This window comes from Dryobates pubescens, chromosome 1 (assembly GCF_014839835.1).
Source record: "Dryobates pubescens isolate bDryPub1 chromosome 1, bDryPub1.pri, whole genome shotgun sequence".
NCBI classification, from domain to species: domain Eukaryota; kingdom Metazoa; phylum Chordata; class Aves; order Piciformes; family Picidae; genus Dryobates; species Dryobates pubescens.
Genome location: NC_071612.1, coordinates 24615570 through 24643566, shown reverse-complemented (window position 1 = coordinate 24643566; position 27997 = coordinate 24615570). Strand labels below are relative to the sequence as shown.

The 27997-nt window shown below is 43.8% G+C and overlaps 3 protein-coding genes across 3 annotated transcripts in view; 1 reads left to right on the top strand and 2 right to left on the bottom strand.

Annotated features, from left to right (window-relative positions):
* LOC104305247 (alcohol dehydrogenase 1) overlaps window positions 1-27997 on the bottom strand; it is a 387682-nt gene that overhangs the window by 23339 nt on the left and 336346 nt on the right. The gene's annotated exons all lie outside the window — the stretch shown is intronic.
* TRMT10A (tRNA methyltransferase 10A) lies at window positions 292-12537 on the bottom strand. The gene is made up of 8 exons (XM_054163029.1): window positions 12474-12537; window positions 10841-11142; window positions 9199-9361; window positions 8283-8354; window positions 7748-7822; window positions 6090-6239; window positions 4874-4979; window positions 292-640 (listed from the first exon to the last, which is right to left on the bottom strand). Exons 2-8 carry the CDS (start codon window positions 11113-11115, stop codon window positions 474-476), a joined length of 1008 nt encoding a protein of 335 aa, XP_054019004.1. The 5' UTR covers window positions 11116-11142; window positions 12474-12537; the 3' UTR covers window positions 292-473.
* MTTP (microsomal triglyceride transfer protein) overlaps window positions 17816-27997 on the top strand; it is a 31242-nt gene continuing 21060 nt past the window's right edge. The window contains exons 1-5 of the mRNA XM_009906074.2: window positions 17816-17985; window positions 23622-23809; window positions 24843-24986; window positions 26945-27052; window positions 27773-27889. Coding sequence (XP_009904376.1) covers window positions 17925-17985; window positions 23622-23809; window positions 24843-24986; window positions 26945-27052; window positions 27773-27889 — 618 coding nt within the window. The 5' untranslated portion in view covers window positions 17816-17924. The remainder of the gene's footprint in view (window positions 17986-23621; window positions 23810-24842; window positions 24987-26944; window positions 27053-27772; window positions 27890-27997) is intronic.

The window sequence follows — 27997 nt, the reverse complement described above, 5'->3', positions numbered from 1 at the left end:
CTTTGCAACAGGCACCAGCGGTACAGGTTTTCAGGTCACAACAACAGTTGCCACTCACTGCTTTTAAGAAAGCAGGGAGCAGAAATGGAGAAGAATGCATACATCCAAACAGTAACTACTAATGCTCTTGGGTACTACACCCAGCTTGCTATGTTTAAAAAAACAATACAATAAAAAATAATGCAGCTAAACAGCTTCCTTGGGAAACAAAATCAATTCTGCATTTGCTAGTAATTTATTTTTTTTTAAAAAAAAAGCTATTAATATGGTAGTTTCAGGGTAAAAGAAAAAAACACATTTATCTTCACCCTTCATGTCCAGAAACAGCTCTGGACCAGCTGTAGAACTACTGACCCTTCAGACAATTCAGTATCACGAGGGAAGCAGATGGTCTTTGAAATGCAACTACTTCACGTACCAGTTTTATCCCATGACCTGTGTATCTCATCTTTCCTATCACCTCATTCTAAAACCTAGTTGCTGTCTGAGTCAGTGTGTTCATCTTCTCTTCCAGACAGAGCATGTTTGGATGAATTATTGGCTTCTCCCAAAGGAACAGCCCCTTTCCGCTGTGGCAAGACACTGAAAAAGGCCTCCTTCCAGTCTTTCTTCTCCAGGTATGCAAGGATGATCTCAAACACTGCAACATCAAGAAAGACAATCAGTTCTTTTGCAGGGAAATAAGTGAACTGCTGATAGGAACACACCCCTAGTCTTAACATTACAGAGGTTTACATGCATTTGGCTGCGGCATCTTTAGAGCTGATGAAGCAGAGGCAGAAACAGCGAAGGCAATTCTGCTACTGCTGCAGTCGAAAGCTAAGTACACTGTGAGGCTTCATTTGTAAGAGTTACTACAGCAGTGCTTTACTGTAGTGGCTCCAGTTTGAAACAACTTCTCTCAAGGACAGAGAAAAATATCCCCCCAGTCTATACAGACTAATTCTTTCCCATGTTTGACAGGAGAACTGCTGTGGAAGCACTTCAACAATGACCTTTCCCCCGTCCTAACACACAGACAGCACAAAATCTTCCTAAAACCTACTATATTTACCTTTCTCTTTCACTTCCAGCTGAGCTTATGGCAAAAGCCCCTCTTAGTCTCCGTGCTCTAACCCTTTCTTCCTGTTTCTGTTATGCTAACTGTACAGTGACACCCTTCTACTCCTGTTTCAGCTCCCAAACCCTTTTCTCTTTGACAGTAGCTTCAAGTTGTATTCTATACAAAAATCCATCAGCAAATGCTTACTTGGAAAAAAAACCCAGGCTATCCAAAAAGCCTCTCAGCAGACTGGGGCTCAGCAGGAGCAAAGGCAGGGGGAGGCTCTATAGCTGGTGAGTAAGCCAGACTTGGATGACAAATCTGGGAGGGTTGGCTCTCCAAGCTTGGAGCTACAGGAATAGTGCTAACACCAGTGGAGAATGCTGACTTCAAAGAATGCACCCAGCACAAGCGTTCTCATATGCTGTCACTTGGCACTGAGAAAGAATCAAAGAAGCTGTGGAGGAGGTAAAAAAACACCCTTACAGAGTTAGGCAAATGTTCAGAAAGAGAAGAGCAGCACAAATCTGCTGACAACACAAAAATAAGTGAGGAAGCTGAAAGACAAACAAGCAACCCTTCAGGAAGATCCTGACAGGCTGGTCAAGTGGGCAAGAAAGAGCTATATGAAGTTTAATGAGGCCAAGCTGTAGCATCTTGCACTTGGGAATACATAACCCAGGAATGCAGCCCAGACTGGGAGCCACCTGGCTTGAGAGTAGCACTGTGGAGAAGGACCTGGTCTTGGTGGACAAAAGGCTCAACATGAATGAACAGTGTGCTGCAGTGGTAAAGAAAGCCAACAGGATGCATTACTAAGGGTATCACAAGAAGGGATAAAGATGTCATTCTCATACTCTACTCAGCACTGGTTAGGCTGCACCTCGAACACTGTTTACAGTTTTGGTCCCCACTATACAAGAAGAATGCAGACAAGCTGGAAAGGGTCCAGAGAAAGGCCACAAAAATGATCAGAGGACTGGAAGGCCTGTGATAGGAAGGAAGGCTGTCCAGCCTTGAGAAGAGAAGGTTTAGGGGAGAGACCTCATAACCATGTATAAGTACATGAAGGGCAGCTATCATGAAGAGGGAGACTCCCCTTTTACAAAGAGGCACATACTAAAGACAAGGGAAAATAGGTACAAGCTGTTACTGGGAAGATTCTGGCTGGATGCCATACCAACTATTAGACATTGCAATAAACTCCCCAGGGAGGTGGTGGATTCCCCTGTCTACATTAGACAGCCTCAAGGCCAGCCTGACAGGGTGCCGGGCCATTTCATTTAAACTGTGTTCTTACCCTGAAGGGCTGGACTAGATGATCCTTGAGGTCCCCTCCAACCTAGTATTCTATGAATCTCAGAATGACTGAGAGTCAAGTTACAGCAAATGGTGACATTTGCTAGAGGTCTCCTGGATCCAGGTTTTACTGGACAGACAGTTGGCCATTTTACTCATCAGGTTATTCACCCGAAACATACTGCGAAGGAATTGGCCCTCAAAGGAGTGTATTAGTATCACTGTAAGTAACTGCACAAAGCACCTGTGGCAAAAATGCTGGGTTAAGAGATGAGTCTAAGGAGCACATTTCCTCTTCCTTCCCTTGGAAGTTCCCTTATCTGAACAGTAAAACCAGAAGAGGGTGGCTTTTATAGAACAGTGGGTTCTATGATGGGCTGCAATAGCAAGAAAAGTATTACACAGGGACATCAAAAAAAGCAGTGGTAATAGTTGGTAGACATCATTGCAGACTGGAACATACATTACTGGGGTGGGTTGAACTTGGGATATGAACTTGAACAGAAAAAAAAACCACAACAGAACTTTCTCAGCTATACCTGCAGCTGCATTTTGCAAAGCAGTGTTACACAGATCTCAAATCTCCCAAGCCTCATAATTCTGAGTTGTGAAAAATAAGTCTCATCCTACACTGTGTCAGTCTTCTAGCATCAAATATTTAAAGCATATGTGAGTTCCTCATGCCATTTTAACACGGCAATACAAGCACTGAATTGCCTGTGGAAATAGAGGGCGACCCGATGCCAGGAGAGAGACGGTAACCGTCTGTTAACGACGCTGTTAATCTGCCACCACCAGAGGGCACATTTCATTAAAGCACTTCAAAGCCCGACGAGGCGATTCAGAGCCGCTGCTTCAACAGACTTTCCAAACTCCTAACTATTGGGAGCAGTTCCACAGGGACCAGGTGAGTCCTACAATCTTGTGTGGCAAGCCACGCACTGTACTCGGCTAGCTTTAGCTTCTGTGCCAAGGATGGGGACTCAGAGGCCAGAATGACAAACTCAAAAAACAGAAAGGGTGAGCAATCAGAGTTAAGACAAAGCAGTGAGGTGGATGCACTTACACGCAGCTAACTACACAAACCTTCTCACCGACACAAAGTTTGTAATATGAGATTTGAGAAGCAGCTTGATTCTGTCCACCTGACTCACACCTAACTCCCTTGAGAGCTGTCTTCTTGGATCTAGGTTGTAAGCTCTTAGTGTTAAAACATACACCAACACCTTCATTACAACTGTTACAGGTACCTCTGCTTCTGGTGGTGCTGTCTTTATTTTCCTGCTCCAAAACCTTAAGGATAATACTGCTACAGTGTAATTGTTACCTTCAAAAGGGGTCTGAGTGTTAAAAGCCTTGCAGCTGCAATTTGAAAATGCTTTAGGAAGGCAAAGGAAGATAAGCTCAGACAAAATGAAATGTCACCAATTAAATGGAGTGAAATCATATGCCCAGAAATCTGGCACAAGAAACAAGCACAAGACCATAAAGCAGATAAATGAAGGCTTCAATATCAACAATACAAATCATACCAGGTGCTCCAAAAGGTAAGAGACAGACTCGAGAAAGGCTGACACTAGAGGTCAGTATAAGATTACTGCAGAAAAACTCCAGTAGAAAGCTACACCTGGCACAACTTTTGATGAATAGGATAACACTGAAGTCCCATTCTTGCCTGTATAAAGCAGTGTTTAAAGACCAAGTTTTAGGAACATGTAAAATTTTTTAAAACTCCAAGGAGCCTGGTAATTTTCAATTCCAGTGATATGCTATATTCTCCTCCACATGCCTCTTCAATCAACGGTATTTCAAGACAGTAAAAAAATCCTTGAGCAATGTGCTATATAGTAAACTTGAAATGAAGCAAAACAGTATAAAAGAACCTTAAGTGGGTCAAAATAAAGACTTGGACACCATGTCAAAAATTTCCATAAAGCTCTGTGTTGCATGTGGTTTTGTTCAATGACCACTGAAGGATAACCTAATAGCAAAACAGAAAGTTTAAAAAAGGAGTGGAACTCAAGACCTGGTTAAGCAGCTGAACCAGGAAACCAGGTAAAAACCACAGTTATGAAAGCTCAGCAGATTGAGACTGCTGATATCAGATAAGGCAAGTCTACAGGTACCTAAGCAGTCCGTGCTGAACAAAGCTGTCCAAAAAGGTGAAAACCTCACAAATGTTCATCTTCCCCTAGGATAAAATATGAGATAAGTTTCCAACATTTCATTCACTACAGATTGAGTCTGGAAACAAGATCACAATGGTAACAATGCTAAAATTACTCATGGGACAAATCAATAGAATAGGAGGTGCACTTTGAAGTGGCAATGACAACACTCTCTCTATTTAACCTATCTAAAACATTTAAAGCTCAGGGCAGTTACTGTATCCCAAAGGCAACTAGATTCAAGAAATAGCAACATAATACAGTAAGATTCAGGTATGTGCACTACAGTGACATTTTGAGGGCTCACACTCTGAGTAGCACAGGTATATTCTATAATAGTGCAACTATTTTAATTAAAACTTACCATGATTGACAGCTAGCACTTTCCGACTGTTCATCTTGACAAAGTTCCCAAGCGGGAGCTGTGCATGACCGATCCCCTGCTCTACAGCTTTTCTGTAAGTAATTCCCTGGGAGGAAGACACCAAAACAACACAACCATTTCAACTCAGCCCATACAGATTTCTGCAAGTATAATTTTTTGGCAGGTTTTGCTCGTACTGCCATGGCCTTGCTTTAGAAGATATTTACAAAAGGATATTCCAGTTAAAACCTGCCTCAAGGGCTACCTCTAAAAAAACATAGTGCTCTAGAACCTGTCAGCCATAGCCTGTTCTAAAGGCAAGTTTATGCTTAAGTGCAAAGTTATTCAGATTGCAGTAACCAGGTGGTGTTTTTTTCAGAGGAAGAGTAAAGGATAAAGAAATTTTCCTTGCTTTTTTCAGCGGGGTAATCCCTGCATCAAAGATGGGCAAAACAGAACCTTTAAAATTCTGTAAACACTTCATACCATAGCAATTATATGAAGGATCTGCTTTAGCTCCCTCCTAGCCTTTAACTGTGGACTAACTGCTTAAGTATTATTTGCTAAGGCTTAAGATCCATCCCTTTTTTTAGCATCACACTGAAATATTAAATGCCACCAGAAATGACACAGGAGTGTCTCTGAAGAAAAGCAGTAATAGTGCCTTATATTTCCCAGCTGCATTCTCTATGACATTCCAGGTCCTGACTGCACAATTCCACATACAGGTATGGAACCAGATCCCTGAGGCATGTGCATTACTTAGCCAAGTTCTCCTGACAAGCAAACTTGTTAAAAAAGGGCATCCAAGATTCAAGTGCTGTTCTTCATCTTTTTTTGGGCACGTGTACACACAAGAGCGCATGCGTGCACAGACACGAGCACATGAACAGAAACCAAACCCTTCTGGCAGAAAATATGGCCCTCAGCAAGCTGAGCTGTGCTACTAATTCCATTCCTATATTTAAACTGAAAAGATAAAATCCTAAAAAGCTCAGCATGTCTGCATTCTGGAACATGAGCCACTGCTACCACCATGAGGTTTGTTTTTTTCCCCCCATTTCTTCAAAATGTCTTCAAAAAAAGACTTAATTAAGATAATTTGTAAAAATCCTGTTATTTACTTTTGTTAGTCTACAGATGAACAGCAGTATTGTCAAATAAGGTGCCCCCTCTAGGGAAAACACAAAAAAAGCTGTCAAGAGACTCTGTGTACCTTGTAGTGATTGTGATCCACCAATCCTCCAATCACATAGGCTTTCTTCTCATCAAGCTCGCTGAGAACATCTGGGGAATCCGAGGTGAGATATACCAGGTCTTCTTTCTTTATTAGCTCACTATAGTGCTCTGATCTAATTTGGATATCCTTAAAAAGTTAGTTAAAAGAAGTTACATTCAAATGATGAATTGCTGGTCAAGCTTTACAGACCCTAGATGGAACTAGCAAAAAGAAATCCAAATAGTGCACAGTCATTTCACATCCCTCGTTCATGTGCAAGTACATAACAGAGTGCAGATTGATTTGTGCATAAGTCACAGAATAACAGAATCACCAAGGCTGGAAGAGACCTCAAAGATCATAAAGTCAGACCTCATGGCACCAAGTGCCATGTCCAATCCCCTCTTGAACACCTCCAGGGATGGTGACTCCACCACCTCCCTGGGCAGCACATTCCAATGGCTAACAACTCTCTCAGTGAAGAACTTTCTCCTCATCTTGAGCCTAAACTTCCCCTGGCACAGCTTGAGACTGTGTCCTCTTGTTCTGGTGGCTGCCTGGGAGAAGAGACCAAGCCCCTCATGGCTACAACCACCCTTCAGGTAGTTGTACAGAGCAAGAAGGTCTCCCCTGAGCCTCTTCTTCTCCAGGCTAAACAACCCCAGTTCCCTCAGCCTCTCCTCATAGGGCTTGTGCTCAAGGCCTCTCCCCAGCCTCGTTGCCCTTCTCTGGACACCTTCAAGTGTCTCAATGTCCTTCTTAAACAATAATTCAGTCTCTACAACACTGACTTCTGAAACGCTAAATGAACTTTACAGATCCGTAAGTTCTTGTGATTTTCTTCAAATCTTACTGTATTTCTCCCAGGAATCCAAATATTTCTCATGTCCACCTTTCTAAAAAAAGTGAAACCAGATGCAAATGCTTGCTTAACATGACCTGTTTGATGAGAGCTTTACACTATGCTTTTGCACAGGGCACGCTCCAAGTAAAACTGCTTTTAATCACACAAAGTGCTCTTAATCTGAAGTTCTTGGAATACTGGTTAACAGGGGGTCTCAAGGAAAACCCACAGGAGTTTGACATTCTACCTCCCTAACGAACACTTCATTGTTGAGAGGCAACAGAATGAAGTGAAGGATCCTATCACTAGAGATGTTTAGGAAGAGACTGGATGGGGTGCTTGGGGCCACGGTTTAGTTGATTAGATGGTGTTGGATGATTGGTTGGACTCGATGATCTAAAAGGTCTTTCCCAACCTGGTTAATTATATAGATAGATGGAGTAGAATCATAGAATAGTTTGGGTTGGAAGGCACCTCCAAGTCATGACTTCAAAGTCTTATTTTTCACCAAGCAAAATAAGAGCACTGTAAAAACAGACTGTTAGAACTGCCTAGATCTTCACCTGCCAGAGAATGGCATCTGTTCAGTAAAAACAGATGAAAATCTGGATTTATAATGAGCAGTTTTTGGTGTATTTAAGTTAAATTAATTAAAAGCATGTAGTGCAACTCTGTTTTTAGTATGCTATTGCTCTGATGTCTTAGAAAAACTCACGCAGAAAAAGCACAGTTCCTTCACAACTAACAATCTAGTTAACAGCTATAACCAAGATGAATTTTTCTCCTTTTACAGAAATGATCCATTACTCACCTTCCAGTTCACCCATCCTTTGTCATTTTCATTCATGTTACTCTTCAACTGTCCCCCGTGGCTGGTCAAGTAAAACTTTGAAAAGAACAAGCAGGAGGTACACAATTCCAAAATGTTAATATGCCAGTCTGTTTCTTCTCCTTGGAAGACTTTTTCTACCCTTAATTATTAGCTAAAACTCCTAATTATGTTGGGTTTTTTTTTAGCTGGAAGTGGCACTAAGACCATATTCATACAGTTAGTAACATACTGAAAAAAGAAACATGATTTAAAAAAAAATAATTATCTGTGACAGATAAAATTGATGACCAACAATATCTGGCAGTCATCACCTGCATGCACATTATGTTCCACATATACAGGGATTTTTAATAACGTGGGTTGAAACCTAACCTATTACAATAAAAGTAATTTTCTCATTAAAAAGAAGCAGCTTTTTTTCATTGCTACAGTTCTCACCACTTGGGACACAGATGCCCTTCTCATACACTTCATATATGGCACTACAGACAGTGTTCAGTTTGCTCAGACATACCTGCACAGGGTGAAATGCTTTGCGGTTCTCTGCATAACATCTCTGAATTTGCTTGTGAAGCTTCTTAACATCCTGTATACAACACAATTTGTTTTTACATAGTCCTTCAGACAGACCACCATAAAATGCTTTACCATGAGCCAGTCAGAAGCTAAAGAGAGAAAAAGGAAGCTTTTAACTGGCAAAAGTGACTCCTGCCAAGAGTGTGGCTACCAGACACTGAGAAAGAACAGCCACTGTGAAGGGATTATGCTGACAAGGAAACGCATCTGCCACGAAAGAGTATTTAGACAGCTCCACACGTGTTCAGTTTGCACTATTCTAGGGAAGGAACAAAAATCACTAGGATTTAATTATATGTAATCATACACCCAAAATTCATCTGAGGAATCATGGAGATTTATCACTGTGACAATACTCAGTCTTTCACCACGCTGAGAATAATGAAGCAAATTACATAGGCATAATTAATCTGAAGAAGTCCAGAACAATTTAGTGTCCGGCTCTGGCATTTTGACCGGACAATTTGGACAACAGTTAACCAGGACTACTTAAATTGCAGCAGACTATTTTTAACAGTTAGGGTTTTTTCAAGGTAGGTTACACAGCTTTGTTGTCAACGCCCCAAAAGCTCTGAATGAGCAGCTGAACCTCAAAGGTCTCCTCCAACCTCAACAGTTCTGCAATTCTACCTCATCTCCATGAAGGCAAACAAAATATTTGCCAAGTCTATATAAAGGTATGTTCCAAACCCTAAAAAACACCCTAAATCATCAGCTGACATAAGCAGGCCTGAGAATCACAACACAGAACATCCTAACTGTGTTTTGCAAGCTGCTGTCTGGTTTTTGTGCTCTGCCACTACAACACTGTCAGAGCATTCAACACTTGTATGTAACGGTTAAGTTTCTTTTACCTTTAGCACCATCAGGTCATCAAAGCTGCAGTCCACAATGAGGCGAAGCGTACTAGGAGTGACTTCCCTTCGCAGACGCTTTCTGTCACTGCCTTCATGACTGGCCTCCAGTTTTGACTGACGTTCCAGTTTTCTCTTCTGGCGTTTTTCTTTTCGTTTCTGCCTAAACAAACAAACAAACCTTCAGAAAAGCACCACCCCATCTGCTAAGGCACATGTTATGCACAGAAACCCACACTTTCATGACCAACTTGCCTGTCCTACGACCGTGGCAATTTAAACTTACCCTATTGCTTGCATTTGGGCTAGGCTGATACCAGCATGAAACACATATCCCATCTTTGTGAAGTTCTGTAGGTATCAACAAAGACAGACTTCTGACACAAACTCAACAGTGGGAGTCTCATGGATTTAAGAGTGCTCTGGGTCAGCTCTCATAGCAGAAACAACCGAGAAGACTGCCAAAATCAAAGTATCATAGAATCATGGAATTGTCAGGGTTGGAAGGGACTTCAAGGATCATCTAGTTCCAAACGCCCTGCCGTGGGCAGGGACACACAGTATCACAGTATCACCAAGGTTGGAAGAGACCTCAAAGATCATTGAGTCCAACCTGTCACCACAGACCTCATGACTGGACCATGGCACCAAGTGCCATGTCCAATCCCCTCCTGAACACCTCTAGGGACTGTGACTCCACCACCTCCCTGGGCAGCCCACACTACAACAGGCTGCTCAGAGCCGCGTCCAGCCTGGTCTTAAAAACTTCCAGGGTGGGTCTTCTACCACCTCCCTGGGCAACCTGTCCCAGTGTCTCACCACCCTCACCTCCAGGAAAGAACTTTCTCCTAACATCCAATCTCAATCTACCCACTTCTATTATTGCTCCATTCCCCCTAGTCCTATCACTACCCAACATCCTAAAAAGTCCCTCACCATCCTAAAAAGTCCCTCATCAGGATGTGGAAGGCAAATTTACCTCCTGTTTCACTGAACAGTTTTTCAAAAGGCATCTGAAGAAATGGTTTCTTCTCCCTGTTCCCTCGAAGGGAGCAGGCAGTGGGGAGATCAGATTTCAGAGACAGCAACTTTAACAGCCACTGTCTTGAGAAGGAACATTCACGTTCAGCAAGTTAGGAATAAACTGCAATCAGTCCATTTGCAGATACACTTTCTCTCAACAGAATAAACCAGAAGCTCATCATCTTCCAATACTGTTTTAACAGATTATAAATCAACATATCTTCTAGCATGTTTTATGTGTCAGAAGTGTACTTTTTAAAGTCGCTGATTTTGTAAGATTCACCAACTCTGACAGCACCAGGAAAAGAAGGCACAGCCCATTCAGAAAGCAACAAGGCCACACATTGTTTCTCCCTTCTGAAAAACCAAGAATTCACATTTGAATATCTCCTGATTATCCTCTTGAAGTTGAGGAAGACTTCTAGTATGAAGTGAGGATCCTTACCTTTAGAGCTTCTTCATATGTAGACATATGTAGATGTAGCCTGTGACTACTGCTTTAAATCTGCCATAGGAGAAAACTGGTTCAACTGCCTTGATTTCCTGAAGATCTACATGCACATTCTGCTAGCACTCAACACTACACATGATCCTAGGAAAGCTATTTTACAAACCGTACCTTCGTAAATCTTTCTGTTCTTCCCACTGTTTCTGCTTCAATAGCTTCTTCCTTTGCCTCTTGGACATGGGCTCCAGGCATTGTCCCTTCTCTGAGCCTTCCTCTTGTCTCTCCACTGGACTGCCACTTGACTTCACCGTTTCTTCCACATCAGGAACTTCAGGGGACATAGTCATTTCTGTTGGCACCTCTGGACTTTTTGTTGGCCTTTCTGATGACATTAGCTTTTGGTCAGGCTCACTGACTTGTTTCCTAACACATGGCCAATGTTTCATTTAAAGCAAGCTTTTCACTCACCACTTCTGTCAGAAACAAAACAACAGCATGAGTGTCATTAACAAGAAGTCCAATTAGAACAAATACCACTCTACATCTACCATAAACCTGAATAAAGTAAAACTAAGAGATGACCTTCTGTTTTGTTTAAAGCTAGGTTGGTACCTCTGCAAACAGTAACACACAAACCAGCTGAGAGATTACAGCCTTCTTCAGACCATGTCTAAAAGTCCACCTGTTGTATCTGCAGCTATTCAACAGTTTCCAATTAAAAGCTTTGTGAAAACACAAGTGCACAGAAGTAGAGAAGTAAAGAATCATACTGAATAAAAGGAAGAATATTAGCAGTACTATTATGTGTACCCAAACTATCCTCAAATACACAAACAGAAAAAAAATTAAAGAGCTATTTTGTGATACAACTATGGCACCATGGTAGGAAAAAGAAGTATATTTTTAAGAGCCATTTTGAGAGGGGATAAAAAGTGTTAACAAGCAGTACCACTTTGCAATTAATTTTTATTTCTTTAGAGAAGGAAAAACATTGGCCAGCCACTGATACCTGCTCTGCCAGTGGGCAGAACACTGCAAGTAAGGGGATGAATTCAGCAGGATGCTCTACATCCAAGTCAATTACAATTATACAGTCTCCTTTCCAGTGCCAAGTATTTTTTCATGTTGAAAACATAAAGATATTGAACCACCACAGCTGTCAAAAGAGAATCACTTAACAGGACTGCATCGACAGAATCAAACGCAGCAAAACCCAATCCCCTAGCTCCATCGGTAACACAGCGTGAGGAAACTTACAAAACACAGAAAACTGAGGTGTTTTAGATAAAACACCCGGAGATGAGGGAGTAGGGGCAGGTTAAGACAAAAGGCCCAGGGAACAGGGCTGGTTGTCGACGCCAAACGATGCGGCCTGGCGTGGCACAGGTGTGTCTCCAGCCACCGCTGAGCGCACGCCCAGCAGATGCCGAGTTCCACACATCCGTCTGTGTAGATACAGACACATCTATCTATCTACCCACGTATCTATGTATATACGTATCACACACAGAGACACGCAGCCGCTATTTTCGCTCAAGCACCTCTCAACTCCACAGCACCGCAGGCACCCCCCGCCCGGAAGGGCCTGCAGGAGGTCCCCAAGCTCCCCACTGACGGTCGCGAAAGCCGAGCGTGGGGAGAGGGCACGTTTCCCAGGCCGCCGGGAGGCCGCCATTTTTCTTGCTTGCTTTCCTTCCTTCCTTCCTTCCTTCTGAGGAAAGCCGAGCCCGAACCTCAGCTCCCCCCCACCCTCACACACCAGGGGGCAAGGGACGCGGCGGGAGGACAGGCAGCCACAACATACCACAGCGCGGCGGCGCACGGAGGGCGGGCGGCAGGGGAAGGAAGGGACGCACCCGCCTCCCGCGCGCACGCGCAGCCGCCGCCCCGCCCGCCCGGAGTTCAGATCCTGGCGGGCAACGGGCAGGGCTTGCAGGGCGGTGAGGGGCTCCGCCGCTAAGGGGTGCCGAGTCGCAGGGTCACACAGTCGCACAGAATCACGGAAGGGTAGAGGCTGGAAGGGGCTTCTTGAGGAGCTCCTAGTCCGACCCACCCCTCCCCCCCGCCAGGGCAGGGTCACCTACAGTAAATCACACAGAAACTCGGCCAGGCGGGTTTTGCATGTCTCCAGAGCTGGAGTCTCTACAACCTCTCTGAGCAACCTGCTCCAGTGCTCTGACACCCCTCAGTCATTTCCCCCTGCGTTTATGTGGAAGCTCCTGTGTGCCAGGTTGTGTCCATTGCCCCACTGTCCCCATCACTGAGAAGAATTAGGCTCTGTCCTGATACTTGCCCTTTAGCTATTGATAAGCATTAATCAGAGATCCCCACTCAGTCTCCTCCAGGCTAAACAGCCTTTCCTCATAAGGTTCCAAGCCCCTCATCATCTTAGTAGCTCTCTGTTGGACTGTCTCTAGTAGTTCCTTGCCCTTCTTGATCTGGTAATGACAGCATTACTGTGGGATTGTTCCCTTTTGGCCAGCAAGGGGCTGCTACCCATGGCGGGATGTGCAGGCAGGCAGGGCTGCTCTCGCCTTGGTCCTGGGGATTTGCACTAATTGTTGTGTTCTAACTCAACTCTGGCTCCACCTGCAACAGCTTCCAGTCAAATAAAAAAAAAAGGAAAAAGCTATAACCATAACAACTGCACTTAAAGATCGGTCATGGGTTGGTTTGGTTTCTCTTTTATGAATCATTGCTTATAACAGACTCTGACAAGCAGAGGCTGGCTGTCAGTGGTGGCTGTGCTGGACCTGCCATGGCAGCAGATCAAGGGTGGGTGTGGATAGGTGCCATGGACAGGCTTTGGGGGCCTTTAGGGGCTCCCCTTGCAGCTCAAGTGAGCCGATGGCTTTGAAATCAGTTGGAGCAGATATTGGCAGGCTCAGGGGCTGCGCTAATGCCTCTGCTGACAACCATGAGGAAAGCTGTGCTCCCCCCCTGCTTACAGCTGCAATGGCTCCATGGGATTAAGAGGAGCGAAAAGTAAGAAAACCTTATTTTTATCTGATGGTTTTGATGACACTACTGAGTTCACCCAGCGGCCAGCAAAGTATTTTTAAGTGGTGACATTCCTGAGAGCAGATTTCTAGCTCCAAAGGTCCCTCAGCAATGCTGTGCTCCTTCTGCCCCTTAAAAAGGAGTATGTGCCTTCATGCTTCATATTTTTAAAGCCAGTTAGGTTTTTAAACTTTCATGCCAATACTCAATAAAGGGCAACATTCTTTCACCTTCAGATAACTTCAAGAAAGAATGTTTCCCTAGTACAGGAGTCACTTCTGGAGACCAGGATCTTATTATACGGGAAAATGTATTTTGGACAGCCTACATATGTAGCTATCTGTTTGCCCCTGGTTAAGAAAACACACGTAGTTCACAAACATATGAGTACATGCTGCCATAATACCCTTTTCATCTGCATCAATGTTTATCTCAAGTTTCATTGGTTTCAAATATACACCCCCAGTGCTGGTTTCAGGTTTACTGCAGCTATGTTAAAGTCACAAAACAGTGTGGTGTCACTATAGGAAGACACTGACCTTTAACTGCTGTTGGTATTTCATATTTGCTGTAAAATTTAATTTGTGATTCCTGTTCCTTGCATTACTTTAAAATTAGCTGCATTTGTATTTGCTTTTGCTAGCATCTATTTAAAACCTCACTTATGTTACTATTAATATCTAGCTTTACACACAGGCATCACAGAAGTCACTGTTGCTATGAAGAATCCTTCATTTTCTTTTGCTCATTGAATGGCTGCATATCAGTTGCCAACAGAAGCCCATTTGCTTGCTTGTCTCCTCTTTTCAAAAGAGCATCTAATGACTTCATCTAATATTCAGATGTGTTTTTTTCCTAGAGTGAAGAAACTGCTTAGGTATTTTGATGTATAAATCTGTTCCTCTCATTCTGTGCTTTCTGAAGTAGCAGTATCACTCATCCAGAACCCCTATGGTCTCAGACACCAATACAAGTGTAATGCAATGTTTTGTGAAGCCTGCCAAGTGGCATTAAAGCAAAATGAAGACCTGAGCAGTTGCGGAGATCGAGGAAGAATTGTCTAAGTGAGTTTCATTCATGCCATAGCATGGCTTTTCAGGATGCTCATTCAAATTGTGAATTCCCCCCCCCCGAACAGAACAAACTCAGCACCCCATAGTTTAAAACTGCATATTGAAGCATCTTGTACAAGCAGCACTGCGGTTCAAGATCAGAGGTTGGAGAGTATGAGGAGTATGGAGGCCTAGGTGTGGACGCAGACATCCCTCTCTGGAACTACAGCTGAACAGCACTCTTGAGGCAAATCTCAGGATACAAGTGACACATGCACTTCACCTTTAGCCAGTAGCTTGGTTACTCACCCTGTACCCCGTGGCAGAAATGGGGGTGTGTCTTAGTCACCAAAACAGTGGGAACTGAGGCTCACAGGTACCAGCTGAAGAGCAGAAATGGACATGGGTACTTTGGTGCACACAGCTGAAAAGTTTGAGTTGAAAACTGAGAACTTCACACTGTCGCTTGTGAAGAGGAGCAAAAACCCCACTTTCTTGACCTCAGAGGATGTGAGGAAATCTCATTAGTTTTATTAGGTTGTATAAAGATATGAGCCTTATAGTTTGGACTCTGGAAAATGTGCAGCAACAGTAATACTTTGACCCCAGTACATATGCCAGCATGGCGTGAGGCATATGTTAGGGGCTGATCCTGCAACCTCTGCGTGTAATGGACTTTGATGGGCACAGCACTTCTTTCGTCGCTGTAATTTCACTTCAAGGAAGTTACTGCTGATTTCATCTGGCCATAACTGAGGTGAGGCTTCAGGCCTTCTGTTTTTAAGACATTTGAACGCATATACCAGGTGTGTGTTATGGGCATGTCTGTAAGTGCATATATAAGCACATGGAAATGTGTGTACACCATTCCTCTAGGTGGTGGTTACATCCCTAGTTCTCTAATTGATGCTACTACAGTAGCAGCAGCATGCTGATTTACCTTAGCAGGGGGTCTGGCCTCTGATATTTTAGTATTCAAGAGAGGTCTTTTTTTAAAAACACAACTTTATTTCAAAGAAGAAATACACCTCCTGTGAGCCAAGAGCGTAAGAAGAGGACAGTTGCTCTGCTCCAGAATTCAGACCAATGTAGAATCACAGAATGTTTTGGTTGGAAGAGATCTTTTAGATCATTGAGCCCAACCATTAACCCAGCGCTGCCAGGTCACCACTAAACTGTGTCCCTCAGAACCGCATTTACAGAGCTTTGAAACTCCTCCAGGTATGGTGACTCCACCACTGCCCTGGGCACCTTGTTCCAGGTCTTGACGACCTCTTTGGGGAAGAAATTGTTTCTCATGTCCAAACTAAACCTCCCATGGGGCAACTTAATCTCCTCTTGTCCTATCACATGTTCCTTGGGAGAAGAGACAAAGCCCCACCTGGCTCCAACCTCCTTTCAGGGAGTTGTAGAGCTCAAGAAGGTCTCTCCTTAGCCTCCTTTTCTGCAGGCTAAACAACCACAGGTCCCTCAGCTGCTCCTCACAAGACCTGTTCTCCAGACCCTTCACCAGCTTTGTTGCCCCTTCCTCCTTGTGAGTGAAGTGTGAACATTGCATTTACAAAGCAGGATCCATACCTCTGATCTCTTTGTAGCCAGAGTTGGTTTTGCACACTGCTAGTGTCCTCATTATTTTGAGAAGAGGACAGGAAGCCTGGCAAGCTCCTTGTTTACCAAATGCAGCAGGAGAATCTGCTGGAATCCTCAGCCTCAGTCCCTTGAATTCAGGAACATGTCACAGTCTGTGCTGGGGAAGCAGCATAAATAACCACAAACTGGGGAGAAGCAGTAGCAGTCCCCAGGCTTTCCTACTTCTCCCTCTCATGTGCATGCACACACCCAGAGCCCGCAAAGAGCTCCCTGGGGGGGGATTCTACAAGAGGTGAGTGTGAGCCAGGAGCATTAGTGAGAACCTGTTTCTCACTGCTGGTTGATGACTGACATCCATGCTGCTTGGCTTCTCTTTTACCACAAGGCAACAAAGAAAACATTTATATTACTCAAGGTGAAGGCTGTTGTCACCTTATGATCCCTTACAAATTCGAAGGAGCTAGTGGTAGAAATGGCCTGTTTGAAGCAGCTAAACGCACACGGGGTGGCACTGGTTCAGCTGAGTTGTTTGTAGCTTGCAGTCCTGTTAAAGCAACCTTTAGAAGTGGAGTGAAAGAGCATGGTGATGGCTCATGGGTGTGTCTCCTTTACTAGCAGGACCAGATTCTTCCCCCTTGCAGAGCCAGGGAGACTTCATATACCAGAGGAGAGGGTGCCCCCTCACAGGCTGTGACACCCAGGGTGCGCCAAGGAACCCAGCAAGATGACCTACTGCCCCACCATCCCTGGACGGACAAGGAGAGCCTTAAGCAAGCCCTGTGGCCATGAGGCTTAGTGTGAGATGGCCTGGGATTTACTTTCAGAGGAAACAGGGAAGTATGTGGTTTAGTCAACTGGAGGCTGACTGGGGGAGGTGGTAAAGTGAGTGTGAGAAAAGAATAGGAGAGAAAGGGAGAAAATAGGGGTGAAAAGGATGGCTTGCCTTGCCCTGCTCTCAAACCCAGCCAAGCAAGTACTTTTATAGAGATGGCAGAGTGGCTGGTTTGTCTTGTCTTTTCAGTCTCTAGCCTCTGCTGAGTAAGACAGGGGCGGGGACTGATAAAATACACTATAGCAGGAACTGGCATCACATCTGCGTCTCCATCACTTTTTGGGATGGCACTGATAAATCCCATGTGCTTCTGTTTCCAGAGAGACCCTTAAAAAGCATCTGACTCTGGGGTTGATCACAGAATTGGTACAAGACCACTAGTGGAGGCAGTGGTCAAGATCTGTCTCCTGGCAGCAGCAGACCCAATTACCCTCTCCTTTAGACAGAGAACTGGCAGGATCTCCTGGTTCTGCCAGTGCTGGAGATGGGCTCCCCAGCTCAGGAATGTAGCTATGTGGGCTCTATTCAAAATTGAAAGCCCAGGCAATTGATAAAATAGGGCAGAAACCACCAGTCACCTTAGTCCTTAATAATTAACTGGAAGTCCTCTAATGAACTTAGTACCTGAGTGTGGAATTTGGAATCTGACCTTTACTACATCTAGATAAACAGTGGGGCCGACCCAGCAGCTCTTTCTGCAAGCACCCCTCCACTCTCAGCAGCTCACTTCTTGGAGGCTCTCACACTTCATGCTGCAGTCAGGAGCTCAGAGGAGTCCATCATGATTCTTCTTACCGTCCTGTTCCTTTGCATCATTTCCACCTACTCAGCCTCTGTTAAAGGTAGGTCTTTACTGGGCTTGGGTCAACTTTTGGCTTGGGGAGGGCCAGTGTGTGCATGCAGTTCTGTTTTTGCATCCACAATTACCATCTTTACTCATCTGTCTTTGAGTAATACAAAATGCATTTAGTAATACAAAATTGTAAGGGCTTGTGGTGTTCATGTCAGCAGAGAAGATGGGGAAGACAATTATTTTCAGGTGTACTGGGCCAGTGGCATGAGCCAAGAGACTGAGGATCTTGACCTTGCTTAGTCAGGACATGCTGTGGGGGCACCGACTTGAAACAAACTATTCACATGCTCAAAAGTTAAACACACAGAAGTGCTCTGGTGGAGCAGAGCCAGGAAGTGCTCAGGGCTCTCCAGGTTTCAGCTTCTGAGAAGTTGACTCAGCTACCTCTGAAGTCAGTAACAAGCATCCCATTAATTTCACAGGGAGTTTGGTCTGCAGTAAGTTATGAAAACCTGGGTGTCTGCACAAGCTCTGGGAGCAGGGCTGTACTCAGGTGTCCTGACAAAGGTCAAGGGTATGAAATCTGGAGTCTGCCCGCTTTTGCAGTACTAGTGTCTGAAGCAAGGAAAGGTCTCTCCAGTAGTGGCCCTTTATGTACAACCTGGCATTAAATGTAGAGGAGCAGCAACCTAAAAACCTGAGCCAACATCTAGTTTTTAGTTTAATAAGGATGTCCTCATCATGATGAGAAGCAGGATTAAAAAGGCTGCAGAAGTACTCTGTTGGGTACTTCTTCCTGCTTCCTAGAAAGGATCTTCCTCCCTCTCTCTGTACCTCCTTACAACAGGAGTTATAAAGCAGAGAAGTTTGAAGGTAGTTCCTCTACCCATGAGTGTATGTCAAGGGACTGCCAAGTAATGTTTATGGCTAGATACCAACATGCCACATTTACTTTTCCCAGCTTATCCTTAATATCAATTAAGCAAAGCTCCTTCATGGTGTGAAGTAATATTTGCCTGCCACTTTACATCTCCAAGGTACTGAACAAGCATTTTCTCAATTCATCCTCCCTTCATTTATCTTGTGCAGAGAGACTGAGAGCTAAATTACTGTCCTAGTGTCAGAGCTGGGATCAGAATGAGTGCTTTACCTTTCCACCTGGCCATGCTGCCTTTTGGAAATAATGAAGGAATATTCTCTTAAGTCAACTGGATCAGCACACACAAAACTTTACTCTTGCAGTTCAAAAAATCTTTTCAAAGAAGTGGCTGGGTTTTGCTTTTTAAAGCTATCTGGTGTCAGAAACAGTGACAAATATAATTTATGAAGGTAGAGCCAGCAAGTAGTTAGAGATGCACATGCTGAGCATGCCATATGTATTAATAAAAGGCACAGGACTTGACAGCTGTCTCTACCCATGCAGTGTAACCTTCTGTATTATACAGTATCATGATTTAATTATAGACTTGGCATGTTACCCTTAATGACAGACACTTAACATTACTAGTCAAGCTATGTGTTATGCACTCCACCTTGAAAGCAGGCACTTCTGACCTCAAGGGAGCATGACTGGTTGCAGTCTTTATGTCCATCTCTGCTCCCTTCCCAGCCAGTGGAATATTTGCCATCGGCTGAAATGGCAATGGCTGTAGAGGTGGAAAGCATCCCAGTACTGTGATAAATACTTCCAAAGGCAAAGTTTTCTTTTAAGAAAAGTTTCTATCAAAAAAGTACAGGAATATTCTTTTGAAGAGGGTACTCTTCATGAAAGAGAGCATAAAAATTTAGTTATGTTATGTGAATACTCCTCTTCCTCTCAGCCACCAACATGCTCCTTGCCTCTCAAACTGACCATGCCATCCCATTGTCTCTTTGAACTGCCTTCAATACTGCCTTTTCCCTGCTGCTTATTGTGATCCACCATTGGGTCATCCGTTTCCACCAGTGACACTAGTCTTGCAACTAAAGGTGTCTTCTGCCCTGACTCCTGCAGTGTTTTCCATGTAGGAAATGGTGAAAGCTTTCAGACCACAATAAGTCCTCTAGCTGCCAGAAATACTTTGTAATTATTAATCTCGTCTATAACATTTGCAAGAAGCTGCTGCATCATTTCTCAGGATCTCAGGCAGTGATAGGACTAGGGGGAATAGAATGAAGCTGGAGGTAGGGAGATTCAGGCTGGGTGTGAGGAGGAAGTTCTTCACCATGAGAGTGGTGAAGCCCTGGAATGGGTTGTCTAGGGAGGTGGTTGAGGCCCCATCCCTGGAGGTGTTTAAGACCAGGCTGGATGAGGCTCTGGCCAGCCTGATCTAGTGTGGGGTGTCCCTGCCCATGGCAGGGGGGTTGGAACTAGATGATCCTTGTGGTCCCTTCCAACCCTGACTGATACTATGATCATTTGCTCATGTTTCCTTCAGAAGGGAACACCTCTTTTGCAAGTAGGGACAAGCAGATGCTAAAAGGGAAGAAGTGGGAAGGAACCCTTGCAAAAAGGGCGAAAACATCTGTAGGAAAAGGAAGAGGAAAGGTGAAAGGTGCATTTAACCAAAAGGAGGGAGCAAAACTACAAACATCCACCTTATCTGATTACACACATATCTCTCAGCAGCCAGATCATTTTTCTTGGACATGCATATAATCCACACCACCTAGTTGATGGCACTCATACAGTCTCAGCTGATACCATACCATCAGCACTGCCGTTTCTGCTGCAAATGAAGAACATTATGAACCAGGAAGCAATCAACCCCGAGGTAACCAGAGGTGTCCCTGAAAGGTACAGCCATCTCTGGGCAGGCAGTGAGCACCCTCTGCTTTCAAGGGCAAAGTAGCTTCAAAGTCAATAGCACTGTGGGGAATCTGGGGCACGGCTAAGGAATTCAAACCTGAAGCAAAGCTGAAGGAACAGTTGTACACCTAGGGGGGATGTTTTGAAGCAGACACGCTAGATGTGCAAACCCAAAAGAGCTCCTTTGTGCCAACATGAATGCTTCAGAGTCTCTGCAAAAAAAAAAATCAGCAGCTCCAGGTTTGAGCTCTCACATGCATAGAGGCTGCTCCCCCTGGGATCACCAAAGCTGCTGCATCACACCACTGGCTGGCGCAAAGCGTGAGGCAGTTCAGCTTTGTGTACCTTTGCCAATTTACACAACTTGCAGACCAAACTTGATAGGGTCATCATTTTTTCAGGGAAAGGTTCTTGCAAGCTGACCTTGATCTACTGACCTGTGACATCTGAATGAACAGGGGAAACAAGCAAAATCTTTAAAAAAAAGAACATAAAAACCAAACCAAAAGCAAACCAAAACAAACCCCCACAAAACAAAAACAAACCTCCCCAAACAAACAGTTTGGGGTTTTTTCACTCCTTAAGCACTGCAGAAAATAGCCATCCAGCCCTGGTGGACCTACACTGTGCACCTACCTAACTGGGATTTAAAATCTGAGAATGAAATAAGAGAAGACTTTGGGTTTCCTTTTTGTGAGCGCAGTGATTTGCAATGATTTAGCAGAGTCAGATAAAACACCATGGGACATGACATACACCAAGATAGTGTGTTGATTCTCTGCAAGGGACTTTGAACACACTGATTACATTATGGTGTGCTTGAGCATTTGTCTGAGATGTTTCAATAGAGTATTCTTCTTCCCCACCCCCTGCACCTCCCTGAGGACAGCACTTTGCTTTTCCTAGATTATCTCTGTTGTATAGTTATCATTTCTGCTCTGTACCTCCTGACCTCCATGAAGAAATTCACCATGGATTCAGTGGTGCAGCACTCGGGTCTGAGAGGCTACTGCCATGATGCTTACAGATAGCAGCTAAGGCCACTGCATGTGTATTTGCTTTGCAGATGTAAGAGCACTTTGTGTACAGCCAGCTTCTCCACCCTTCCAGTTTTTCTTGGGTGGAAAAGACCTTTGTAGCCATTTGCACCAGAGGAGAGAAGCCCCTGAAAACAGTGGAAAGGGATGTCATGTATGCCTGTGGTGACAAAACGTTTAAAGGCTATTCAAGAAGAAATTGATTTTCATCAGCAACAGATTCTAGGAGCTTGGTCTTAATTCCTGTACCTGAGGCTGAGCAGAGAGTTGTGATACTGGTGCTACACATTCCCCACATGGCTATGCATGAGAGAAAAGAAAGAGAAGATAGGAAGGGGTGTGGTATAAGTAGTTTTATAAAGGAAAAACAAAAGTAATCTGTGTACTGGATTTCATGTACACTAACAAGACTACAACTGAATCCTGAGGGAGTTGTTAAAGCAGATCAAAATGGAAACATAAATTGGGTATGCAAGTTGCATTTATGCTAGAATTTGGCTTTTATATCCCTTTAAATACATCAGTTAACAGCAGAGTCACAGCTACAGGGACAGTTATCTAGTTTAAAGAACAAGGGCTTAATTGTTTAATCTAAAAAACCATTTCCCCAATGTCTTCATTACATTCATGTCACCCCTGGGGCAAGGCTCTCAATGGAAAGATTCAGGATCGACACGCAGAGACCAATTTCTGTTGGCTGCAGCAGATTACATCAGTGCATTTCAAATAGCACACAAATTGCACGCACAATTGCAGCATTTTGAGCTGCAAATAATTTGGGCTCAATGCTGACACAGCTGAAGTAAAGAATTTGACTCTCTCTTATTTAAGTGTTGAGCTAGAACGAAGGATTTTGCGGACACTCTTGTCTTAAATTTATGAGAACAGTCTCAATTTAATCACCAAAAAAACCCAAGCCCCCATCTCTTTCGGTGGGACAGCCTGTGTAATCAAGGGTGGCAGGATCAATCTCAAATATTTTGGTGGAATTAAAGTTTGAAAAAGAGGAGACTGAGGGGAGACCTCAGTGCTCTCTACAATTACCTGAAAGGGCATTGTGGAGAGGTTGGTGCTGGTTGCTTCTCACAGGTAATTAGTGATAGAACAAGAAATGTGTAAAAGTATAGATGTTTGATAGATGCTGGATTCACCTTGACCGATGCTTTTAGGACCAGATGTAAGCAGGCGAAGACGTTTATTACATCATACAACAAAGTTATGTAGTCTATCAGAAAGCACAGGTGTCACATCTCAACAGGTCATTTTATACTGGCATACCTGTAATGAAGGAATACAATAGGTCAAAATAACAAAACAACATTTTAACACATCCAACCAAATTCTGCCAGACTTCGCCCCTTCAGTTACAAGGTGTTTACATTACTCTCAGAGTCGAAGACAAAACATAGCTTTCTCTAGCTCGAGCAAAGGCAAATCTTCCCTACAGTCTTCTAAAGCTATCCAAAACCAACCCTCTTCACACAGAAATGGCCTCAAGCTGTGACTGGGTAGGTTTAGACTGGACATTAGGAACATTTTTTTTTTCCCAGCAAAAGTGGTCAGGCATTGGAATGAGCTGCCCAGGGAGGTGGTTGAGTCATCAACCCTGGATGTGTTTAAAGGTGGTTTGGATGTGCTGCTTGGGGATATGGTTTAAGGGTGAACCTTGTAGAGTAGGGTTATCTGTTGGACTTGGTGATGCTGAGGCTCTTTTCCAGCCTGAATGGTTCTGTGATTCCTGTGATTTTTCTAAAGGTGTTGTGGTTGGTTGGGTTTGTTCTGTTTTGTTTTTCTGAGAAAAGGACAGATTATGTGGGTTAGTCAATTCTAAAACACTGTTTGCTTTTGCTTTCCAAACAGGCCACACCACTGGTCCAAGCTTAAATAATGACAAGCTATACAAATTTGATTACTCAGCTGAGGTGTACGTTGATTCGGTGAAAGCATCACTGCAGAAAAGTGCAGGGTACCGGTTTTCTTCTGGTGTGGATGTCAACCTTCTGTGGAGAAATCCTGAAAATGATGATGACCAGCTGGTCAAAATTACGGTAATTAATGCTATCAGACAACTGATGGAGGGCCAGAGGAGGGCCACAAAAATGATCAGGGGCTTGGACCACTTGAGCTATGAGGACAGGCTGAGGGAGCTGGGGTTGCTCAGCCCGGAGAAAAGGAGGCTCTGGGGAGACCCAATAGCAGCCTGCCAGTACCTGAAGGGGGTCTGCAAGAAGGATGGAGAGAGACTGTTTACAAGGGTCTGCAGTTACAGCACAAGGGACAATGGCTTTGAACTAGAGAAGGGCAAATTTAGATTGGATATCAGGAAGAACTTCTTCACTATGAGGGTGGTGGAACACTGGAACAGGTTGCCTAGGGAAGTGGTTGAGACTCCTTCCCTGGAGATATTCAAGGTGAGGCTCAACAAGGCCCTGGGCAACCTGATCTAGTTGGGGATGTCCCTGCTGACTGCAGGGAGGTCAGACTGGTTGACCTCTGGAGGTCCCTTCTAGCCTGGACTATTCTATGATTCTATTCTATGATTCTAACTTAAAACATGCCCAATCTTTTCTGGTGGTTATCTTGCTGCTAATCTAATCTTGAAGAAGTCATTTTTCAAAAGATGAACTAAGTCTTTTAGTCTTCTCTGGTCTCATGAACTCTTGTTCCTACTGAACAAGAATTTACAAGAATAGATAGACCATCATAATCCAGACAACTTCCTGTATTTTGAAATTGCTTCATAGAGCTTCTATAGCTTCAAATGACCAGCGTGCAAACACCTACCTGAGGTGCAGTAGGTTGTCTGAAGTCCTCAGTTCTAGCTGCAAATCATGACATTTTCTAAATACAAACTGGGTTTGGTCCTTCAATTTACAGCAAGTTTTTTTGCCAGTTATTTCCCCAGTGGTGCATGTCAAGTTCTTTCGACAACATAGGCATGGCAATCATGAAAGATTGATGATCAGAACTAGAAATGAAGCAACAAAAAAAAACGTTATAGGTCATTTAGTTTATCCAGCCTACTTCAAGCCAGTGCTAGAGTGCTCGCTGCATGAATTTTCTCTGCTTCTACTTTGATAGATAAGGGATGTTCAAGTTGAAACTGTGAGTGAGCGTCCAGCTGATAAAAGCATCTTCAAAGGAAAAAGCACAGAGAAGATCATCGGGAAAGAATATCTGCAGGCTTTGCAGAGGCCCATCGTCGTTGAGCTAGCCCGTGGAAAAGTAAGACACCGGCTTTTAAAATTTAATCCCTCAGGCAACCTGAGACAAATCTTTTCCTAAAGGCTTGGAGAACTTACCAATTCACTATCCTCTCAGTGTTTTTCATGTGCCACTGTGTCCTGTCTCTTCTCTATGAAGAACAGATGACAATGTACCCGTAGAAGACAGCCTTCCCTCTCAAGCCTTGGGTGTGTTGAGAACATCATACAGTATGGAAGTAAACAGCAGACTGGCCACAAATATATGAGTACACCTGTAGATGTATGCACAATTGCTGTGTAAGACTTGCTGCAGAGAGGCCAGGATTTTGTCCAAGGTCTAAAAGCAGCAAAGGAGATACAGTTTGTCATGAGGGAGGTTATACCAAGCCTGTGACAAACAATGTTTAATCACTTTAAATCCTTATCAGGCCGCACTTACATACTTCAGTGTCACCTGCAGAGTCATTAATAAGTTGATAAGCTTGCTGCTGAAAGGAGCAGCCTTTCATGTTGTTCTTCTGCTGGGAAAGTATTTCCAAAAATCAGAAGAGAAGGGACAGCAAGCAAGGTGTCTCAGTGTGCTCCTGGGTTTTTTACAGCCTGCCCTGAGAGACCACCAAAATACTCTCCCACTGCAGGACCTCCTGTGTCCAATCGTTCTCAGAGTTTTGCTCAGTTTTGTTCAGGAGGGAATTCAAGCAAATGCATCTCCTGCTCTTTGTCCATGAGAAGCTGCTCACTTGTCCCCATGCACTCAGCCCACTGCTGTGGCCAGGAAGCAGCAAAGTTTGAGCCATGACCGTTCCAGCCTTCTCTCCAGGCACCTTCACCTTCCTGTTGCTTGTTGTGTTAAGCCAACAGCCCTCCTTGCTCTCCCCTCTGCCCTGAGAAATGCTTGGCAGGTGGGATGTGGGCAGAGGCACAGTGAGAAAGGAGGAAGGTTGAAGGTCACACTCCCTTTTCTCTTCTGCAGAGTGGAGTGAGGGCTGCGACACCCTATCCCAGCAGGATCTTTACCTCCTGCTGTAAATAGGCACTGAGCACATACCCTGGCCACTGGCTCAGCCTGCTGAATTGCAGCTGCTATCAGGCCTGCTCAGTAACTTTCAGACTCAGCCTTGTCATCAGTTTTACACAACATAAAAAGAAATGAGACTGCACTGGCTTCCAGCTGTACACATCCCCAGATGAGAACAGAGCTATCAGAAGAACACAGTCACAATACATCTGCTCCTAATACATGAAGCAGTTCACATGCCAACATTGAGATATAGGTTTTTCTCCTCAGGTAATAGGGTCTGTACACTCCTTTTATGATTTTTCAGTGCTGTGATACTTTCATCCCTGGCATATTGATTCACTTTCCAGGGTTGCCCCAAGATAAGATGCTGATTGTACTTACAGTTCCTGAAAAAATAAAAAGCCCTTTTAAAGCACCTTGAATGCAAAGTAGAGGTGCAAAGTCTTGTTCATAGAGGAGAGGCTCAAGCTCAACGGTTGCCATGAAGTGCAAAGGTTGTAATGCATTTGACACGTCATTTAAGCCTTTCTAACTGTGATTTACCTCTGATTCATTCTGGGTTTGTGTAACCTGTGATTAAAGTGCAATAGATATTGTGCCCTTGCAGGGAGGCTTTATCTGAGGATTATGCCACTTGTGAAGTAATGCAAAGTGTCCCACTTCCTGTCTAAATGCTCTCTAGCAGGAGGAAAGGTGCTAGCTGCAGTGAAACTGTACTTAGATATGGCTGAAGCCCAAAACATGTTTGTACTGTTATCAGCAGGCCCTGCAGCCCCTAGAGCTGACTTAAATAAGGGCAACAGGTCCAAATTCAGCTTAGTAATTCATAAAACATTATTCAGCTTCATAATTCATAAACCAGAAAGAAGTAAAAAGTTTTTCTAGACAGGAGCCTCACTATCTCTTTCTCTTTTAAACAGATGTGCTATATATTTAATTTTTTTTTATCCCTACAGGTCAGAAACTTCTACTCATATGAAAATGAACCAGTTTTCACTCAGAATATTAAGAGAGGTCTGGCTAGCCTTTTCCAGCTGCAGCTGCACTCTGGTTCTGCCCCTGAGGTACGGTGCTCTTATCTGGCAAGGTGGTCATCATCAGAGAAACAGGCAGAGCCCAATCTGCTCTGAAAGGCAGACCTGTGTCTCCCACTGACATCAGAAGGAATGAACTGTGATAGAAATCAGCCTTTTGATCACATTTGAGGTTGAGGATGTAAAGACAATCTTATAATTATTTGGTGACAAAAGCGAAGTTGTTGCGATTAACATAAAGAATTAGTGAAATCAGTTGGAGTTAAAATGCTGGTTTGAATTTAGCAGGATCTGGTAATAAACCAGCTTAAACCAGGTCACTATAAATGAGATTATAGTGATGTTTTAAAGATGGTAAATTCCTAAACTCAGGTCAATGGATTAGGCCGTTTTTAAATCACAATAACCACATAGAGTTAGTAATGGTTTAGTCACACCCATTTAACCTGCACTGTTAAATTTCTACATTGGTCTACATAACAAAAGTGGGAATTTAACTCAAATTCTTGAGTATACTGCCAGCTGCTTCTGAAATTTGTGTGTTTAAAGAACGTTGTTATTCTCCTTCAGAGCCACCTAATGAACAGTAGCCTTATCTGTCCAAAGCAGGTAGTTAGAAACACTGATACCTTAAAAACTGATAAACAAAATGGATTCAAAAAGTGGAGAAAATAGTTCATCTTTGGAAGATACTCTGGGGTCCTAAAGATAAATTCAAGAAATTGTCCTAACCTAGCTCCTTTTTCAAAGGTGGACATATCTGGGAAATGTGATACTACTTACAACGTGCGGCAAGATCAAGTGACTAAAATAAAAGCCCTGGACTCCTGTGAAACAGAGAGACGTGGATTTACCAGCCACAACCCGGTATGGTTCCTTCAACCAGAGAAATTCTGTTCTGCCTGCCTAAAATAGATTCTCAGTAGCTATTACCCATCTTCTTAAAAGTGCTTTCTTTCCTTACAGAAATCAAAT

Excerpts from the sequence above, each read along its gene's own strand:
- TRMT10A (XM_054163029.1), bottom strand. The coding sequence starts at position 11,115 with ATGAAACATTGGCCATGTGTTAGGAAACAAGTCAGTGAGCCTGACCAA. Across the intron at positions 6,240-7,747 it reads AAGGATGGGTGAACTGGAAG|GATATCCAAATTAGATCAGA; the intron begins GTGAGTAATGGA and ends TAACTTTTTAAG. Across the intron at positions 641-4,873 it reads AGTGCTAGCTGTCAATCATG|TGTTTGAGATCATCCTTGCA; the intron begins GTAAGTTTTAAT and ends TTGATGTTGCAG.